General features: G+C 33.5%; 2 protein-coding genes and 1 pseudogene across 7 annotated transcripts in view; 2 read left to right on the top strand and 1 right to left on the bottom strand.

Annotated features, from left to right (window-relative positions):
• Positions 1–12,013, top strand: part of LOC148620416 (WD repeat-containing protein 90-like) — a 33,470-nt gene extending 21,457 nt beyond the window's left edge. For all 6 annotated transcript variants that reach the window (XM_088581291.1, XM_088581296.1, XM_088581293.1 and 3 more), the window contains 14 exons: positions 942–1,044; positions 1,526–1,600; positions 2,401–2,447; positions 2,725–2,881; positions 3,528–3,769; positions 4,168–4,312; positions 4,714–4,913; positions 5,373–5,462; positions 5,789–5,908; positions 6,673–6,913; positions 7,653–7,960; positions 8,695–8,817; positions 9,179–9,263; positions 10,823–12,013. In XM_088581291.1, the coding sequence (XP_088437417.1) occupies positions 942–1,044; positions 1,526–1,600; positions 2,401–2,447; positions 2,725–2,881; positions 3,528–3,769; positions 4,168–4,312; positions 4,714–4,913; positions 5,373–5,462; positions 5,789–5,908; positions 6,673–6,913; positions 7,653–7,960; positions 8,695–8,817; positions 9,179–9,263; positions 10,823–10,977 (2,091 nt within the window). In that variant the 3' untranslated portion in view covers positions 10,978–12,013. The remainder of the gene's footprint in view (positions 1–941; positions 1,045–1,525; positions 1,601–2,400; positions 2,448–2,724; positions 2,882–3,527; positions 3,770–4,167; positions 4,313–4,713; positions 4,914–5,372; positions 5,463–5,788; positions 5,909–6,672; positions 6,914–7,652; positions 7,961–8,694; positions 8,818–9,178; positions 9,264–10,822) is intronic.
• A 578-nt stretch (positions 12,014–12,591) lies between these two features.
• Positions 12,592–13,645, bottom strand: LOC148620417 (uncharacterized). Its single transcript, XM_088577101.1, has 2 exons — positions 13,303–13,645; positions 12,592–13,097 (listed from the first exon to the last, which is right to left on the bottom strand). Exons 1-2 carry the CDS (start codon positions 13,643–13,645, stop codon positions 12,592–12,594), a joined length of 849 nt encoding a protein of 282 aa, XP_088433227.1.
• Positions 13,646–16,507: 2,862 nt separating this feature from the next.
• On the top strand, positions 16,508–19,722 carry LOC148620418 (uncharacterized; annotated as a pseudogene).
• The last annotated feature ends 2,059 nt before the right edge of the window (positions 19,723–21,781 follow it).

A 21,781-nucleotide genomic window follows, 5' to 3' on the forward strand; every position in this document is an offset into this window, starting at 1 on the left:
CACAGGTTTTGGTACTTTTTTTTCTCTCAAAACCAATTGATGCCACTCTTTTCTCATAATTGTTTCACTTAGAACATTGGCTAGTTAAAATATTCAAAGTGAAACATTAGTATATTTTGATGAAGGATGGAGTCATATACAAAAAAAAAGAAGATTTTAATAATTTCAAGACAGTTGGCACTGTAAACATATTCTTAAGGTTTTATGAACTTAATTCCTTCCCTGAATTTTTCTATACACACATAAAAGTAATTTTTTTAAACATCAAAGGACAAAAAATAAGCCACAAGCTGGATTTTTGAAATTTTAAAATTATAAGTTTAAAGGGTTCCCATAATACTGCAAACGCACTAATTTTTGCTATTTCCAAGGTGGACAGAAAACCACGAAAAATAATACCCTCAAAAAAACAATTTTAACATTTTTTAACACTAATCTTTTTTTTTTCAAAACTGTGAAAATTGATAACTGTGAATATGTTCACTAAATAAAATACAAGAAAATTACTTACTACGATAATATATATATACATTTACAGCATGTCTTTTATAATTCCAGCTACTTATACAACATTCATAAATGACATAAATTGAAACTGGCGTGTGTGTAGCAGATTTATTGTTTCTTTGTTTTGTTAAACTACTAAAGGGATATTATAAAAGTACCATCTGTTTCCATGTCATTTTTACTTTCGAAAACTGTGACGAGATGCAGAACATCTTCTCCAATTGCATCCAGCAACAGGAGAATCTAGTATTGTGTTAGTGAGTTTATATATCCTTCTGTTCCGATTATTTTGATATGATATTTTAAATATGTCACAAACAATTGAGAAGTTTTTCTCAGCGAAAAGACAAGTCATTATATCTTTTTTATTAATCCTAAAGACATGTATGCATTGAATTTGAATTTATTGTTATACCTATAAAATTTTTATTTAGAGACGATACATAGCTCCTCCCAACCAGGCAGGGATACAGTTGAAGTCAATCATAGGATATAATGGGAATTCTAAAAATAACCTCATCTGGCATTCAGATACAGGTTTGTTAACACATTTTTTGTTATTATTTTATTAGCTTAAATGCATAATATAGTCTTTTTTTGTTAAAGTCATATTTTACCATTGAAAGTTTTAAATTGTTGATTTAAGTTTGTTAAGATAAGTTTTTTTTACAATGTTTGTTCCTCTGAAATAAGGTCCAAGTTTAAGAGATATACATGTACTAAGCAAAAAAGAACGTGTAGTTTTTCTTCACATTGTTTTTGTTTGAAGACAACTAGATGATGCTTCTAATGGTTTGAAATTTTTAAGAAACAGTACAACATTAAAGCAGTGCTATAGCCTGGATCCAGAGATCCTTGGAAACAGACAAATATCAGCCTGGATCCAGAGATCCTTGGAAACAGGCAAATATCAGCCTGGATCCAGAGATCCATGGAAACAGGCAAATATCAGCCTGGATCCAGAGATCCTTGGAAACAGGCAAATATCACATGAAAGAGTGATTATTCTCTTTTCCAGGACTGTTTATATATACAGCTGGTTGTATACTGATTATAGAAGACTTGAACACAGGCCAACAGAAACATCTTACAGGTATGTTGTATAGTGAAGATTAATGTTACTGTCTTGGTGGTCTCATGGTAGCATGTTTGACTTGAGTGCTGGTGGTCATGGGTTCAACAACTGGCTGAGTAATACCAAAGACTTTTGAGGTAGATCACATGTCCATTACACAGCATCTGTTTAGGTTATCTTACAAATTCATACAGAAATATGAATATTCAGTGAGCAAAAGGTGTCTGATATGATTCAGAAACTTAATCTTTAAATTATTTTAAAAAAGAATTTTTTGCAGAGAAGTGAATATGGTAAAAAATTACAAACATTGATTTCAAATATAAAAAAAAATGAGAGAAAAGTAATAGAAATTTTAATATTTTGAAAATTTAAAAGGAAAAAAGTATTTTGAAAATAAAAATTAAAAAGTTTCTTTATTTTCTTTTTGAATTATGAAATTATGTTAGATTTGTGTTCTTTTTACAAATTTTTAAAACAATTCTTAAGATCTTTGTTCACTAAGGTTCAGTATTGTGAAAAAAAACAATGAAATAAATCAAGCAAATGATAAAATGTAGGGCTGATGAAGTTATAGAGAATTTTCTGTTATTTAGCAAATTGAAGCTTATTATATGCAACAGTGACATTCTTATGACACCATTCTGGATAACAAGCACACACGATCTTGTTACATGAGTGTTGTATTTAACCACTGGTTAGATCTATTAAGATTTAGCAAGTGAAGTAAAAACTGCAGGTACTTTCATAATTGAATTCATCAAAGTTATTTTGATATCATTCTTTTTAAAAAAAAAATTTCAATTACCTTTTGACAGGACATACAGAGGAAATATCTACTATTGCTTTACAGAATGACTGTCAGGTAAGTATAAATAACTTTTCAATAGAACTATGATATCACACAATGTGGAACTTTGTTTGAAAACACAAGTTGGAAATGGATATAAAGTTTTGAGGATTGCAAAAATCAAGAACGTTCAGGGGAGTAACAATGTCATAGTTACAGAATGTAGAGACTTTCGATATACACATTTGCTTATTTGGGCTTTTTCCTGAAATTGCAAATAATTAATCAATACAATAATTTCAAATAACACTGTAGTTACAATGTGTAGAACACTTTTTTGTATATTTTCTAGGTTTTAGCATCAGCCAGTGGTTCATTTGGAATCTCACCTAGTCAGATCTGTATCTGGGACATACAACAACAAATTTGTAAAAACGTTCTTAATTACCATGAACACGATGTACAATGTCTGGCCTACTCCAGAGATGATAGATTTCTGATATCTGTTGGTAAGTGTCAGAAATAATGCCCGTCGTGGTTAATTTTTTTCTAAAAAATTTTCTCTTCTGACTCTATGTGACCAAGTAGAACCAAACTTGCTATGAATGTTTCTTACAGTGTTCTGCATAGAACTGTTGTGGGATTTTTGATGTGTCGAAAAACATGGCTCCCATTACTAAAAATAGATTATAGGGGTCAGACAAAAGTTTTGCATATATCTCCAAAACTGTAAGGTTTAGGCAAATTCTGACACAGGTAACAATGTTCAGCCTGATGAGATTTATCTGTGGTCAAATTTTTTTTGTTAATGTTAAGCCATGTTGAAGTTATTGCCCAATTTTTGACGTTTTTTTTTTCGCTTATTTTAATGTCATTATTAAAAAACAATTTTCTTCTCAGAAACTACTGGACAAAATTTAATGAAAATTGATATGATTGTTTTTTAAGTATGAGCATTAGGAATTTGTATCCAAGAAAATAAAATTGCTCTTTTCAAAAAATAGAATGTGCCTTAGTGGGCCAGGTGAGGGCAACTCAGGCTCTTTAGAGCCTCTAGTTTGTTTCAGAGCTATTGAAAAAGGGGGAGCAGCATATAATGTGTTTAAATCTATCTGTTTATTTGATTTTTTGAAACTTATAAACTTTGGTTTTCAGGTGATTACAGGGATTGTTCTATTGTGGTCTGGAGTACCAATAATTATGAAATCTTGACATCTTCCCATGCAGCCAGTCCAATCAATGAACTCAAGTGGGACCCCTACACTGTTAATGAGTTTGCCTCTGTTGGACAGAATGGAACGGTCTTGTTTTGGTTACTTGATGAAACTTCTACTGATATTTGCCTAAATGTTCATGAGGCAGAGGTACCAGAAGAACTGCTTCAGGGGCACCATAAGGTAGTTAAACAATGGGAATAGTCAATTATAGATACTGTTTATTTGGATACATTTGTGACTAACAGTAAATACGCTTTAAATGCATACAGTGAAACCTGTATCAAGTGAACCTGTTTGGACTGTAGAATTTGGTAAAGACTGGTATTCAATTCTCTAAGGTTCAAAATAATTTTAAATTGATATGAAGGGATTTTATGAAGCTCCTGGGTTTCAACATTTTTTTGGTTTATTCAGCGTTCAGTTTAGAAAGGTTTTACTGTATCACATATCATCCAATTTATAATGATAAATAAATTAATCTTGAAATCATGAATATTTTAAGAATTGGTACTAATTATTTACATGCATTTGGAAAAGCTAAAGGGACTTAACTCATGTCTTTTAATGCTTTCTTTCAGGACAGTGATTCTGTTGACTTCACAGCAATGGAGTATGCAGGGGACAGCACTCTGTATATCTCCACCAGTTCTGGGAAGATTTCTGCCTGGGACACTCGACACAATACCTGCTTCATTCACTGGGAAGCTGACAGTTCAGAAATAGGTTGGTATTAAATAGGTAAAAAGAAAGGTTGATGATTTATTCAACCCCCCCACCCCACACACTTCAGTTGGGAGACATATTGTCTTAAGTCCTATCTAACTGTTGGTTGGTCTGTCTGTTCATCATATTTATTTAAGTGCCACTCCTTAGAAACTGCTTTACTGAAATTCATGAAACTTGGAAGGTAGTGAGGACATTATATGTAGTTGTGCATATTACCAGAAAATGTTGGTTGTTTTATTCTTTTGGGAGTTACTCCCCTTGTACTTTGTAATTTTATGAAATATGTCACTGAAGCAGATTGCAAGCAAAAGTATTAAAATGACAGTTAGCTTGAACACTGACATGTAATTCACCTTCTTAACATGAATTACACTTTACTGTCATTTATTCATCTGTAGATGTGATTATGTGCCGCAGTGGTAGACTACTGACAGGAAGTGCTGGTAAAAACCTACGAGTGTGGTCAGTAGTTGGTGTAGGAGAGCTGAAGTTACCAGGAGATCACTACAATATGAGAACAGACGGCCTGACCATGGAGGATGAAATGAACCTGGATGGGTCTATTGTTACTGCTGCCTTTGATGAGGCTCTGGATATGGTATGTATTAAAATATGGTGATACCTAGCTATGCTAGCTTCATTTCTGGTTTGGTTCTTTGTAATAACTGTCTTTGATGAAGCTCTGAATATGGCATGTATTAAAATATTATGTTTCTGGTTTGGTTCTCTATAGTATGTGGTAATGATTATCATTAAAGAAGGAATATAAAAAAAATAGATTTTAATAGTTCTATGTAGCAAGTTTTTATAAAAATAAGTTTGATTTTAACGACAATGTATCGCAGCTAATGCAATTAGATAAAAGTTGACTTTGTAAACAGATGTCAAAGTAAAGAAAACATTGAATAAGCATGTGTATGTCATTAAAAACTGCATGGATGATTTTCTTCTGATATTAAGTAGAATTCTGCTTTTTCAAACACTTCTTTTACCATTATGATTCTATTTTTAATATCTTATAAAATAGTTATTGTCAACATGTTCCATTCAATTTAAGGGCATTGTGGGAACAAATACTGGAACACTGTGGTACATCAATTGGCCAGAAAGGACCAGTATAAGATTGGTATCTAGTCACATGGCTAAGGTAAGTGGAAGATAAACTCAAATAATAAATGAGTACAAATATTACTTATGAGGAATAACAGAGCTTTTGACAGACAAATGGAAACATATGATACCAAAAAAATACAACTCGAATGCTTACAAGCTTGCACGTATCAAGTTTTTCCATGTACTTTGAAAGTTAATTGTATTTGAAAATGCTATTTAGCAAAGTACACAAATCTTTGTACAAGTTTTTTCCATTTGAGATAGAGAGCCCCCTCTTGTCATTGTCAAATGCTAGACCAAGAGTATTAACTTTCCATGTAACAATGCACAGTTTTGTAAGTAGACTCATCCTCCTTTCAGGTGAACAATCTATCTATATGTAATAGTGAACATTTTGCCTCCGGTGCTGATGATGGTAGTGTAAGAGTTTGGTCCCTTGACAGCCGAGAACAGACTTTACAGTTCCAGGTCTTAGACCAGGTAATTATTAAAGAGATAAGAATAGGGGAAATGTTCATGAAACTTTGTAACAGGACTCCTCAGTTGGCATACTTTCAAAATGGTTAGAGTTAGGAAATCTTCCAAGTGGTTGTGGTCTTTGAGTAGGGCATCAAGCTGTACAAAGGCTCTTCAGTAAGTGTACTTTCAAGATGGTTAGAGTTTAGGAACCATCCGAGATAAATTTGGGAACTTGTTAGAACATCAATCAGTAATATACTATAAGAGGATACAGCCCAGTCAACAATGTAGAGTATGCCCCTTGATGTGCATGAGTAATTGTATGTCATCACTGAAAAATATTTTTTACATTTCTTCATCTGTACAAGAAATTATAGAACTAGTGTCCAGTGTTCTAAATGTTGACTTTTGTTGCACAGCTTTGTTACCTTGATTACACAGAGTAATTCTTATTTGAGAAGTATGACACTGAGATTAAAAGGTCAAAAGTTGAGGTCTGATGTACATAACATGCAGTAAGTTTGACTTGACAGATTTTAATTTTAATAAAAATTGCACAGACATAATCATAATCTATAAGACATTATTCATTTTGGAAAAATGGTCTAAGCTCAGTGCTACTCTTTCTTAAGTATTTTATTTACTTGCTGGAAACTTAGAGCTTTGCTCTTTTGTGTATTGCAAAAAAAAGATAATAAGATTAAGTAGGGTCTTACTTCATACACATTATCCATAGTAAGTGGAGTTAGCTTCAATATTATTTTTGCCATTTGTGATTTTTTTAGGCATGCACATGTATAGACTTCTCCCCTATAAAACAAGATGGTATCATTAAAACTACAGTCAGTAACACCTCAGCTGCTGCTGTCACCTCCCACCAGAAGATTGATGTAAACTTCATGCCCCTGCTTGCTGCTGGATACAGTAATGGAACAGTCCGAGTGTTTGATATCAACAAAGCTGAAATGATACTGAAGATGCATCCACATGCTGTTGCAGTAACTGCCCTTAAATTTTCTTCTGATGGTATGTATTCAATTATTGGAAACAATGTGTAATCGGGGCAAAACTATTCGTTATGCACACTTAAACCATCATACATTACTGCTTATTTACAAACTGATAGATTGATTGATAGTTGATTGTTAGTGTTAAAAGCCAAAGCAGCAATATTTCTGCTTTATCCAGGCAATGAACATGAAATGATGATGAAATGAAAAATGGGATGGGACACAAGAATAGTAGGGCCAACAAATTTTGATTTCCACTAGAAATAGAGAGAGTGGGTAGGGTGAGGCAATTTAGCTGCCTAAGGAGGAGTGCAAAGGTTCACTCTCCTATAGAGTACCACTGCAGAGTTCCCAAGAAACATGGCATCTCTCCCAACACACTGCATGACCATAATTTGCAATCAGATTTTCCATATCATAGCCTAACAACCCCCTAGAATATAGCATGCCAGGGATACATGTACACACACTTGTTGTTGTATACGCTTAAACCACCATGTAATTTTACTTGGGATCTCAATGGTATGTTATCAGTAATACTTGGTTGACTATTTTGTAGAATCATATTCAATTTGATACTTTATTACAATATTTACAAAAATTTTCATTGTTTATAATGTTTTCTGTGATAAATATTGGTGTCAATTATAAGATTGTTTCAGGATAAGTTAACCAGTTGCCGACCTTGCCCGTTTGTGACAGCATTCTAAAGTATTTAGTCAAACATATGCCTGATTTTATAATTTATATTTCAGGGCGTATGATTTTAACAGGAGGAAGTGATGGACTCATTGCCATTAGTAGTCCAACCACTGGGATAACAGTCCGTGTAATCTCTGACCACAAGGGGGCGCCAATCACAAACATTGATGTGACCTTGTGTCAGGATCTGGAGTTGACCGTCTCTGCCTCTCAACTCTGGTTGGCAGCCAGTGCTGATAGGCGTGTGAGTGTCTGGTCCGCTGATTGGTCAAAGGATGTTTGTGAGCTTGTTGATTGGCTAACTTTCCCTGCTCCTGCATTCACACCAGATGGCACTGTCATAGCTAAACAAGATCAAAAGGTGATAAATATAGCATTTAGTTTTTTATTTATTATATTTGTATTGTGTATTTCTTGATACAATATATTTTTTTATTTTCGGGGCATTTCTTACTTGACCTCTTTAGACTGCTTTTCTGTATGTCATTTTACACTTAGTCAGCTAAGATACATTACATGTAGGTACATGTATTAACACACATTATTATATAGATAGCAGTAATAAACCAAATGTTCCCAGTGTAAAAATTGTCGATATTTCACTTAAAAAAAATTCTGTAATTTCATTCTTGGGCTTTATTCCGCCAAAACATCACAACAAGAATATCAAACTGCCGTTCACAAAGTTCGAAATTTATATTAAAAATCGCAACCAACAATGGCCAGGATAATAAATAACCAAAATATGATCACATGTACACGCAGTGAGATTTAACAGTCCTCATTAAATCTAGGGTTTGTCTGCACTTGTGATCATATTTTGGTTATTGTCCCTGGATAACTTTCTTTTGATTTCCGCTACAACCTTGGTTCCCTTGATTACTCTTTCCAACTAATTATCCTGTTAGTAAAATAATGGCAAAATTGTTTCAAGTTCTGTTTTTAGGATAATGATTTTCTGTGTTCAATATGATTTTTTTTTCTATTCCAGATTTCAACTTATCATTAATTTCATTCTGTATATTTACTTCAGTATTTGTTTTTGTTAAGAATGAGGCAACTACATTTGAAAAACTTTCATAAATATCATTTCAGGGTATATATAGCCAGTTGCCTCCAAGTTTAGCCAAGTTTTCTCCAGAAGAACAAGACATCATTATATATGTAGGTTATGGTATGGAGAAATGTGTACAGTATTACAGTATGTCTGAGAGAAAGGTAGGAATCAGAATAGTTTATAAAGCTTCAGGGGTTAGTGGTGGGGGCTTATTGATTAACATAACTAATGCATATAGTTGTATATATAGAGATATTTTTACTAGTTAAAGTTTTCGTAGGTGTCCAGGCCATTAGCATGAACAACACTTGATGCAATAAATAGTATAGAGTTACTGTATAAGTTGAGTTTGAGGTACATATAGCAAATCTAAGTGATTTTAAACATTAAACATCACATTTATAATACTTGAGTCCTACTTATTGGTTTAGTTCAGTAATGAAATCATTGTTTAAGTGAGTGAACAACTTGAACACATGGAATTTGTATTATTCTTATTCAATTTTTCTATTTAATTTCCAGGTGACTAGAACTCAAGCTCTTACTCATTGGCCAACATGTCTTGATGTCTGTCCGTCTACAGCACTCTTATCACTTGGTGCTAATGGTAATTACACAATTTTTTTAAGTATGTTAGGGAGCTAACTTTGGTTGAATCCACTAATTATTCCCATGGCCAATAGACATTGAAAAACTGGAGGTATATCATGATCATACTGTCTATTAGTCCCCTGTTTTCACCTAGAACTAGCTACCTTGGTGGTGTTGGAGTCAAGTGCTCGCCTTTAGTGCAGGATGTCATGGATTTGAGCTGAATCGCATGGAAGACTTCAAAATTGATAGTCACTGCTTCTCAGCCAAGAACACAGTATTTAAGGAGATAGGGTGACGATTGGTTGGCATGATGTCATTAATATTTGAGTGGGGTGGCATGCCTACCTGCAGGCTGTTACTTCTGTATTATGTAGCACAATAGTGATCCAGCTCTAGTATAATGAATGATCTATTCAAATGTTCTCGTCCTGAAAGGCATGAAATATCTTCCCTAATCAATCCATCAATCAATGACACTCCACAGAAAATGCTCAATGGAATTCAATGAAACTTTTTCAAATAATCACATTTCCATCTGAATGACTTATGTGGTTTCATGCATTAAAGGAGGTTGGGTATTGCCCACAGTATTTCTTGTCTGTAATTATTAACAACTTTGAACTTTAAATAGCATCTTGAATTTCAATGATTTCCATATAGCAAACTTTTTGTGTTGGGGCATATCTTAAATGGATAGGCAATATAAGGCCTCATCCTAAATTCTTGGTTGAAGTGAACTGTGCTATGGATTGATGTCAACATCTTCTTTAAATAGCTGTCTTCGCAAGAATCATGCAAAGTCTGAAAAATGTGATATACCCCAAAAAAGGCTACTTATTTTTATTTTTGTAATTAAGTTGTTTTATGGGTCTATACTATAAAATGTGTAATTATTCCTTCAAATCTGCCTGCTTTTAGGAGATAATCAACATTGAAAATCCAGTAGATTTTATTGTATTTTAGCGTCATTTACAGAGTTATCTCCCTTAATTTTGAAATCTACAGTGCATTCTATATAATTTTTATCTCCTAAGAGTACAGGTTCTTTGAAAAACCACATGTTAATTTTTGTTTACTATGACATTTCAAACAAAATATCAAAAATAAAAATATGTAAGCTTTTTACTCATGAATCACATCTTGCATGATCCTTAGCTGGAGTGCTACTTAAAATGCTTTTATTTTCTAAAGTCACCATTGCAAAATGTAACTACAATGAATGGGAATTTGTGAACCATTGTTAATATGACGATGATATTTGTAGTGACAAGGATGTAATTATATATATGTTTTGAATTCAAGCTTCCGCCTTAGTTGGATAATTGTATTTATTTATAGTACTTCATTTTCACTTGTCATTTGATAAATTATTTTTTGAAAGACATTGATACCAATGTTTTTTTCCAAGAAATCATATCAAAGTTTTTGTAGTTACATCATTTTATGAAAATGATTTAAAATTTTAATGACAATAAGACAGTATGCAGTCATGTACTGGCAATTTATTAATATTTATTGATATACTGAACTTAAGTTCGTTTGATTTCTACTAAATAATTTTCTCTTTTTCAGAACGTGTGATAAAACTGATGGATTATTATGAAGGAAGTTTCCAAGATTTTATAGGTCACAGTGACTCAATAAATTTTGTTAAATTTTCTCCAGACAGTAAATACCTATTGACAGTATCTCATTCTGAAATATTTATCTGGGAAGTTCAAGTGTGATAGACACACTCTGAAATATTTATCTAGGAAGTTCAAGTTTGGTAGACACACTCTGAAATATTTATCTTGGAAGTTCAAGTGTGATAGAAATACTCTGAAATATTTATCTGGGAAGTTCAAATGTGGTAGACGTGGTAGACACCTTCTGAAATATCCTTCTAGGAAGTTCAAGTTGATAGATTGTGTCTCTTTATGTTGATTAAAGGAAATGCAGGAAATAATTTCTCTGGAAGAACAGGAAATCTGTGATTGAATTGTATTGATTTTACTGGCTGTCAAGGTATTGAGATAAAATGAACAACTTTTTTGTATTATTAAGTTTATTTGTAGAGTTGTGGCTCATAACATTGACAAAAATGAGGCAGTGTATTATTGCTGCCTGTCTGTCTGTTCACACTTCATTTAATAACTCTCAAAGTGTTCATTTCTCACTTTCAATATTAATTTTGAGATTGTTTACAAGAGTAAAAACAGTTAATAATTATGAACAGATGTGATGTTTTTTGTTCACCCCACATGGCTAAATATTGAAGTACTAGTATTTTGGTCTACAAAGTGAAAAAAATCTCAAATTATTACAATTATAAACCAATTATGGTTTACAATTATAAAACATAAATGATCAGAATTTTCCGTCCAGCTTAAGCACATTGTTGTTTTTTATTTGTTATTGTCTTGTGATTTGTGGTTTTGCGAAATTTTGTCTTAATTATTTGTTTTATTTTGTATTTCTCTTTTGATTAGATCTTTATGAAAATAGAGTTAGATTTCCAATAAGTTTTTTTTTCTGTCTGAATGTTGATGAAACGCAAAGATTGGTATCCATCAAAGTAATTCAGTTCACAGAAAATTATGTTTAAGTTAATAGATTTAGTGCTAAGCTTCTTTACTGTTGTATCACAACAATGTAATAAATGTTTTGTTTTTGAGTAAAAGTTTATATTATTTCTGTGTAAAGATGTGTTATACATGTTTTACTTGTATAGTGAATCTAATTTATTTGTTTATATTAAATGAATACCTTACTACATTATAAGTTTGTCTATCAATTATTAACATTTTTGAGTGTCTTGCTTGTTGAACACGGATTTTTCCCCCTTTTTTTACTGTAACCTGTTCTTTGTAAGTTTGTCCATATCTGATATGATAACTCAAAAATGCATTGAAGGAATTTAATAATTCATACCTACCCTTCCATGATGTCATTCTTTTTTTATTTGTGGGAGATTACATTACATATAGGCCTTGTTTTATCTTCAGTTTTTAAATTTAATCTGTTATTCTGATCACTATTTTGTTTACATACATTGTGTCATTGTTTTACATTCCATGTACTTGTTCTTGATTTTTGAGTTGCTTTGGTATCATTTTCCTGTCCGAAATTTGAACTCATACAGAAATTAGAAAAAAATATTTTTTTTAACTATTTTTTTAAGAACTGAAATCTACAGCTCTATAAGAGTAATTGAAGGGATTAGTAACGAAGAACTTCTGATTGTTTCGTAGCAAATCTATAAAAGTGAAATGAGCTGTATTTATATTGTTTATTGTGTATGAGAATAGTTACATGAGTTCCATACAATGAATTTTTATATCAGCGTAACATCCAACCCACTATTTACATTCACGATCAATATCAATAGTGGTTGGATACTCAATCCCAATGGCCTCCTCGATCTGATGACAGACAATGACCTGTCCAGACTGGTTCAGTATATGTATGTATATATTCAACCAGTCCGTAACAAGAACCATACCCGTAGAGGTCACTGTGAAGTCAAAAGAAAAAAATTGATCTCCTTCTACTTGACATAAACCACTATATACCCACTTGATTTGTCCCCTATAATCCAGTGCCACCACCCTTCCCTTCTTTACTTCACCTAAAGAACCAATGTCTTGTGTATCAATAACTAAGATAATATCATTACAGGTAACAATCCTACATGGCCAGGTAAACAGTCTCTGATTGTCATTGTCATAATCATAGGTATGTTTTATGTCACCTGACTGATTCAGAACCACAACTTTTCTGACACTCGTGGGTTTGACATCTATATTCCCTGATTCAGTCAGTCCTACTACTAGTTCCTTTTGTTTATTTATATGAACCCTAATGTCTTTAATGGAGAGAATGATTTGAAGGTTTTCAATGTTCCATCTTTTTTATACAGCATTAAATTTTTATCCTTTGTTGATAAGTTCCCGATTCTCCTTCATTGTCATGTCATTTAGTTTTATATCTTCTGTTTTCTTCACTATCCTCATTATTAAACTGAACTGTTTGTAATTTGTTAAATTCATATGCAATGAATTTTGTCTTACCATTACTTGAAATTATTTTATAATTCCCTTTCAGTTCAGTTTGATAAGATTTCAATAACTTCAATGTGGGAACTTTACAAATGTCACCAAATACTTTACTTGATGACAAATCCGAGATGTCACGGGGAGTGAATTTTATAAGTGTTGGATATATTTCATTGGTTGTTATCTCAGGTAACCATGTTTTCAAAGACGTGCCTAATGAGAAAACATCTTCAGCCAAGTGGGAACTCAGGACCTTCTCTTGTTCATCTTTCTTGGGTGAGAGGGCATTTAGGTTACTTTTTGTCAAGGTTAGATCATCTTGTATTGGATTGAACATGGATTCTAGCTGTTCCAGCATGTCATGTGTAAATCAATGGTTTTTTTAATATCTTCCTCGTTTTGCAAAATTTTAAGGTTTTGTTATGTCATAGTGTTGTTTTGAGTCAGTGTATACTTTCTGGATTTTGTCTTCATGTGACTTCAAATGGGAGAACTGCTCATCGACTGCAACTTTGAACTCTAATCTTTTCAAGTAAATCTTCATAACTGCTCCAAAGATCATCAGTGTCACGAGATTTATGTGACTCTTTATTGCAGAGGGCACAAATTGCTACAGTACAGGACACGTTTCCTACTGTTATGTTTAGAGCAGGTAAGTTGCCCAGGTTCACTCTACGTTGTCTCTCTGCAGCGTCATCTGTTCCTGCTTCCTGATAGTTGATTATCTTATGCCCTTTTGAAGATTCAATTTTAGAATGTATGTTATTAGAGCATAATTGACACAGATACAGGTTACAATCAATACTTTTCCAGCATATCTCAGATTTATGACAAAACTGGCACTTGGCAGGACTCTGGGCTCTATCAACCATTATTAGGTTGAATTAGTTTTATTTTGCCTAATTTTCTTTATTCGCCTTATATGTATAAAATTAGTTTTGTTAAATCTGGAATCGAACCTTTCTTTGAGTCGTACATTAAGGCCCTTTGTTTAACCTACAAAGAGACAAATGTGTTAATTTCTTTGTCTTGTGTGAGCAGATTTAAGAAAAAAGGGAAATGAAATTTCTGCAATGTGTTGGTTAAAAGTCACATATAGATATATAAATTCTTTTTCATGAGGGAAGTTTATAGTACTTCTGAAATCTGTAGGAAGTCCGAAAATAAAGATTTGCAGGAAATGTTGCCGAAAAATTTATATTTTAAATATTTTTGAAGGCTTTCTATTGTTCTCGGTGAAATAATGCAACAGAAATGCCCCAATAATAAGAAAAATCATTATAAATATGAATTTTATACCACAAATTTACCATAAGATTTTCATATTGAAATTTATTCTTAGTTTTACGATTTGATCCGAGATGAACGAGGAGCTTTTCCATGGTGTATTTCCCATTCCCATTTGTGACTATGTCATTTCTGTTTTTTTTTACCATAACTAAACTGAGTTTTGTGAGATGAAAGTTTTTGTACTAACAAATTAAGTGTTTACTATTAAAACAAATCTTTAAATATATTTAGTTAACTAGTTTGAAAGCTACCACTACATTTTTTAGTAAGTTTTGTTCATGTAAACTAAAAAAACTTATGAGCAATGCTCACTAAATTTATACCTACACTTTCCTGTTTGTTAAAATACATCTTATGACATCAAAAAAAATAATAAAAAGTCCGTAGCAATTTCTTTAATGCAATTGCGTTCAGTGATGTAGGAGTCACGGATAAGAGATGAGTAATCTCTGCGTAATAGATTAAGGAAGGATGAACACCACTGTCAGTATATACATCTACTTTAAAAGGGGATGTTATAATAAAACATCGTACATGTACTAATTGTAATCACACTTAAATCCATTTTGAAGATGACGTTGGTCACATTTTCACCAAGCACAATGATTAAACAATTTATGAACAATGCTCTTATTTTTTCCCATTGAACTTTGATACGCAAAAATAATACACAGGCATTTATTTGTTCTGATAAAAAATATGAGTGCATGTTTGGTAATAGTCGGGTAGGCGGTAACGCATTAATAATAGTTGATAAACGTTTTCCTTTCATGTAACACATTTTGCCAACCAGGATAACCTTCTTTATAGCTGATCTGATCCGAAAGAAAGAATATCGCTTGGCTAGATCCTTTAATCTCAGTTTCAGATGGATACATCATAACGATCCACGAGTTCATGATGACGACCATAAAACTTCTGTAGTGATGACTTCAATCTGGTAGCAATATAACCCTGTTCCAGAAGCCTATTTGTTAGAGTTTTAGCACGATACAAAAAGTCTGCGTACTTTCGGCAAGCTCTGGCATAACGCATGAGTTGTTATATGAACACTCCATACGCAGGAGCCGAAGGGATGTTGCCACAAATGAAAGGAAAGTTAACAATTCTGAATGAAAAGTCATCATGTTTGTCGTAAAGTTTGGTCAATAGTTTTCCTTTACCATCGATTTCTAATTGTAGGTCAAGATATGAGGCTGACTTTACAGTGTCTGTAGTATCCTTTATCTCAAATTCCTTTGGGTAGATGCGATGTATCAAATCCCCGAAATTAGGATTGTTTAAAGATAATACGTCATCTATATAGATGAAAAAATGTGTTATACATGTTTTACTTGTATAGCGAATCTAATTTATTTTTTAAATGAATATCTTAATACATGTATTTTTCTACCAACAATTAACATTTTTGAGTGTCTGGCTTGCTGTTATTGATAGTGTTGTTAATTGAATTATTTTGATTGTAACCTGCTCTTTGTATGACTGTCTCTTTGCAAATGGATTTTCCCTCGTTCTTTTGATTGTGAACTGCTCCTGGTATGTTTTTCCATATTTGATATGATAAATCAAAAATGAATTGAGGGAATTTAATAACTTATGCTATCTCTTCCAGAGCACATGATATCACTCCTCCATTATTTGTGGGAGTTGCTATATATAGACCTCGATTATTGTCCTTTGTGGCAATATCATTTCTGTAAATGAATTGGGTAATTGCTGGCACATCAGTATCCTCAAATTGGTCTCTCTGGCCTCAAATATATTCAAACCATCTGTACAACAACCGTAATATTATTTAAATTAACCCTGATGCAACTGTAACAGAGATATGTTTTGACTGCTTATAAAAGGTAAGAGTCGGAATATTTGTCAGCAATTTTTCCATAGTTAAATTCAACTAAATCCGTGGGTTAATTCTGGAGTTTAATCTATGAGGTATAAATACTTGGATAATCTAATAGTGTCTACATTTTTTTTCTTTTTGTTCACGTGTCGATCACACCTTATACTCATTTTGCCCGATCTTGGACAGAAAATTACTTAAAAATAAATGTGTATAAATTAATTCGAGATAAATACTGTAATCTGACTGGTTAAAAATGGATAAAAAAATATTGACACGCCCCTATTCAGTTAAATTCAGAGCTACTTTTCTCATGTTTAAAGATAAAAAATATGTTTAAAAATTAATTTATAAGAATTGGCGATAATAAAAACTTGAATAAGTGTACTTCGTAAGTTGTCCAGTTCATATATATTTTAACACGAATTTTCAGTCCGTTTGGTAAAAGTACGGCCCAAATAGTGAAAATAACATGCAAGTGACACAAAATTACGATTTCATAGGTCTGAAAATCTTAAGTATGGTTCTTGATTGCTTTGTAAGGCGTTCTTTCGCAGAGGTATAAACTGGATTCCTGTTTATAATAGCTTAACTTATTTCTCAGAAAAAAAATATGCAGTTAACAGGAATATGCAATAAAAAGAAATGATAATTTTCCAGAGATTTTACCTAATATTTCCAATGTTTAAGTGGGATATATTATTTTCTCATGTTTATTTAGATTTGTGCCTTAAGTCTATTCAAAGGAAAAAGAAAATATTGTAATAAAAAACAACCATTTTTAGAAAAGTGAGATATTTCATTAACAATGTACTATGCTTATTTTACACATTTTGGTTCATTTTTTAGTAAATTTTAAAAAGTAATTATGCTGTTAGCAGTTTAATTTTGAAGCTTGTTTTTTTTTTACAAGCAAACAGTTTCAAGAATCTTTTAGGATAGTTGCAAATTACCGGGTTGTTCGATACTGTAATTTCTCAAGCTAGGGAATGGTTGCAATCCCTGGAACAGGTGGTTTGTAACTATCTATGGGTTTGCTTGAAACATAGTGTTTCAAAGACAAGGTGTCTCAGAAACAAGGTGTTCCGGGGCTAGGTGTCCCGGGAGCTAGTCAGCTTCAGGAACTTGGGTTAAGGCTAAGTGGTTAATTGATTTACTTAGTGTATGTGTTTGTTGTTTAGGTTTCAGGTTTTATTGGTTGTTCGATTCATTTAGAACAATCAAGTTTTAATATGTGTCATAAATATTGAAGCACCTCAGAATCTGTGAAAACAGATACGAACGGCATTTTGAATTTGAAGTATTCAAACATGCCGAAAACGTTACATAATTTGGTGGCAGCAAGGTTGGATCTGATAAATTTCATTATTTTATATGCATTGTTTGATAGAATATATGCTTGCAAGAAGCAATTCAGTCCTTGAATGGACGTAGTCTAAAAGAATAGAGATTATTCTGATTCTGTTCTTAACACAAACTACATCACACAAAGACGAAAGAAGGCTGTACTTAAGTCAGAAGACCCAACTGAAAAGGAAAGTAGCTCTTTCCCCAGAAACAGAAATGTTGTAAAGCCCGCAACCCATGACGGGAAGAGGCCGTGGGTGGATTACAAGTCCCATTTTGATGCATGTTCAAGTATAAATGATTAGTCAGACACTGAAAAGGGTTTGTATCTGGCCATGTCATTAACGGGACAAACCCAGGGGGTTCTACAAAATTTGTCTGAAGATCAAAGGCAAAATTATAAAGAGCATGTAAGGTCTCTTAAGGAGAGGTTTACTCCTGCAAACCAGACTGCTGAACTTTATCGAACACAGTTGCGAGGACGCCATCAAAAAGCAGCGGAAAGCCTTTCTGAGCTAGGCCAGTACATAAGGCGCTTAGCAAGCCTTGCTTATCCAACAGCTTCCAAATGAAGTTCGTTAAACACTTGCCAAGGAGCAGTTCATTGACGGACATAAAAGTGTTGACATGAGACTTCAAGTTAAACAAGCTAGACCATCAGACTTAAATGACGTCATACAATATGCCGTCGATAGAAGCTTTCAATACAGCAGAGCTTAAGAGAAAATAAAAAAAGAGTTTCTTAAGGACTACCGCACTTGACAGCGACTCTGTCGCGACAAACTATAGGACGTTACATCTACTCTAGAATACGCAAACAGCAAGACAAACTATAGTACGTTAGATCTTCTCGAGAATACGCAAACAGCACTGATTGATTTGCAGAAAGAAGTAAAAACTTTGAAGGAAAATTCCAATTGGTCTGAAAAGTTTCTATTTAGAAGGAATAATAGATTTTTGTATTTAAAAACGACTGGGTCGATTCCACTGCTTGTGGACCTGAGGTCCCCGAGGGTATTCACCAACCCAGTAGTCAGACTTGCCTGACCCCGAAGAATATCATATTACATCTACCCTATTTATGAAATCCTATTTAAACAGTATTCCAAATTTAAAAATACGTGAAACACAGAGGCTTCATTTCTTGCATTGCATATGGTAAAACCTCTCGGTGATGGATTTGACTTCCTCTTCGATAGTTTTGGTTGTGAGTACTTCTTATGTATGTAAGTAATATTTTATTATGAACTTAATACATAACCTACATATTTATTTAGGTGCTGCTGATGAAAGGTTACTCCTTGAAACACATGTACAGCATATCGATATTTACAATATCTAAAACTGGTATTTTTTTGTATTTTAAAGGACAAGGAAAGCCCGATGTTTTAAATGTGGGAAATTTAATCATTTCAAGAAAGATTGTCAGGAAAGTAGGGTAACAAGTGAAAAAGAAAGTACAACTAAGGCTCAGGAAACCACATCTGGGAAAAAGAATGGGAAAATATGGGTGAACAAACTGGCCACTAAAGCCGGAATGTTCATTCAATGGTACCAATGCAAAAATGTTGATTGATGTTGACTCACATATCAAAGAAATTGTTTGATAGCATTCATTCGCATGTAATGACACAAATGAACAGAGAGATACTGACTGCCAATGGTTCTCTTTTGACTTTATTTGGGAAAACCATAATTGGTATAGCCATTAATGGATATGTCTGTTCAAACATAGCTGTAGTGGTTGAGCTCACCATCGACGGTATATTGGGAATCGACTTTCCAAAATTGTGTTATCGATGTTACTAAAGGTCTTTCAGTTAAAGGTGCAGAAACCCGTTTACAGTTTCAAGATCAGATAGGTTGTTATAGGGTATTTAGCAGAGACGGTAAATTTGCCCCCACGTAGTGAAGTACTAGTGTCTGGGACCGTCAAGGAACATTTTTTTAATTAAGAATTTGGTATTGTTCAACCAACACAAGAATTTGTAGATTCAAATAAAGGTTTTAGATTTATGATGAAATTCAAACAATTAATGAAAGAACTATAGTAGGACAACTACATCCTGTCGAGGAGGTAATTACACCAGAACCTATGGGTGACAGAACACACTATCCTCTCATATCCAGCAACTGTATAATAATACAGTTAAAGATTTGTCTGAAAACAAAAGAAAACTGGTTAAAACTTTCCTTGCCAAATATTCAGACGTGTTTTCGAAAACAGATTCTGAATTAGGCAAGACCACTGTTGTTAAACACAGCGTCAAGACAAATGAAGTCAGACCGCACAAAGAACCACCAAGACGGGTTCCATTTCACTTATAACCTGAGGTTGATAATACAATTGATGACATATTGGAAAAGGGCATCATTGAGTCATCTGTTACTCCATGGGCCTCAGGTGTTGTTTTAGTGATGGCTCTACATGGTTTTGCATAGACAATCGTATGCTTAACAGCTTAACAGTCAAGAATGCATATCCATTTCCAAGAATCGATGATTTTCTTGAACAACTTTTCTGTTTCTGTTTAAATGGTTTCCTACTCTGGATTTGTGTTCTGGGTACTGGCATGTAGAGATGGAAGCCTTAGACAGGTTCAAGAATGCGTTTGCAACACGAAAGGGTTTGTTTCAGTTCAGAGTACATTGTATTTCCCTTCGGATTGTGCAATGCTCAAGCCACTTTTGAGAGGCTGATGTAGACAGTACTTGCAGGTTTGCAATGGGAGTTATGCTTAATATATCTTGACTATATCATTGTGTTTGCAAACAGCTTTGAGGGGATGTTGAAAAAATTGGCATTAGGTTTGATAGATTGAGATCGGCTGGATAGAAGCGTAAACCACGAAAATGAACGCTATTTGCTACAGAGGTAGAGTATTTAGGTCACGTTATATCTGAGAACGGGGTCTTTACCGATCCACAGAAAATTGAAATTGTAAAGAACTGGCCCACTCCATCAAACGTAACTGATGTAAGATCATTTCTGGGTTTCTGTAGTTACTACAGACATTTCATCGCGAGTTTTTCAGCTGTCGCGAAATCCTTTCACAGACTTACAGAGAAAAATAAGAAGTTTGATTGGTCATATGAATGTGATGAAGATTTCCTAAAGCTGAAAGAGTGCCTAACCACAACACCCGTCCTTGCTCATCCTGATTTCATCCATATTCTATACTGACGCAAGTGGCACAGCCATTGGTGCTGTACTTTCCCACATTAAAGACAACACTGAAAAAGTTATCGCTTATGCCAGCAGAAGGTTGTCAAAATCAGAGCGTAAATACTTTGTTACAAGAAGAGAACTTATTGCAGTGGTTAATTTTTCAATATACTTCAAAAACTATCTTTACGGCAAAACCTTCAAAATTCGTACATACCATATTTCGCTTCTGCAAGATGGTTAAAGGTCCTGTCATCTTACGACAAGAAAATCGAGCATATACCAGGTGTCAAACATAGAAATGCCGATTCTCTTAGTCGATTACCTCTCAAACAATGTGATCATTGTAATGTTGTGAGAAGCAAAGATACAGGGTATTTATAGGACATTCACTGTCAGAATGGTAAAGGGTCAAACAAAACCTCATTGTTTCTGAGCTCTAAGAAGCTCAGAGTTCGGATAAGGACATAAAAATGGTAAAGGAATGGTTAGAAAGAAGTCAAAGACCATCCTGTGAAGAGGCTTATGACAACTATTTTATGCGAAGCCTTTGGACACAATTTAACCAACTTTTTATTGGGGATGAATTGATTGGTAGGGTCTGGCAGATCATGGGTACAAAGATAATTTATCGTCAAGCGTTAGAGTTAGACACCTTAGAGTTACAAAAATATTAGGTAAGATAAGGCAAACGTTTTAATGGCCTGGTCAACAAGATGATGTATGATGGTATTTCGCGGGCTGTGAAAAATATGCAAAGCGCAAGTGGCCATTGCAAAAGAAACGTGCTCCTATGCAGATAGTTCAAGCAGGCGTGCCAATGGAGAGAATAGCTACTGACATTTTAA

The sequence above is a fragment of the Perna viridis genome, chromosome 4, assembly GCF_037379345.1.
Source record: "Perna viridis isolate PV_CMFRI_1.1 ecotype Kerala chromosome 4, ASM3737934v1, whole genome shotgun sequence".
NCBI classification, from domain to species: domain Eukaryota; kingdom Metazoa; phylum Mollusca; class Bivalvia; order Mytilida; family Mytilidae; genus Perna; species Perna viridis.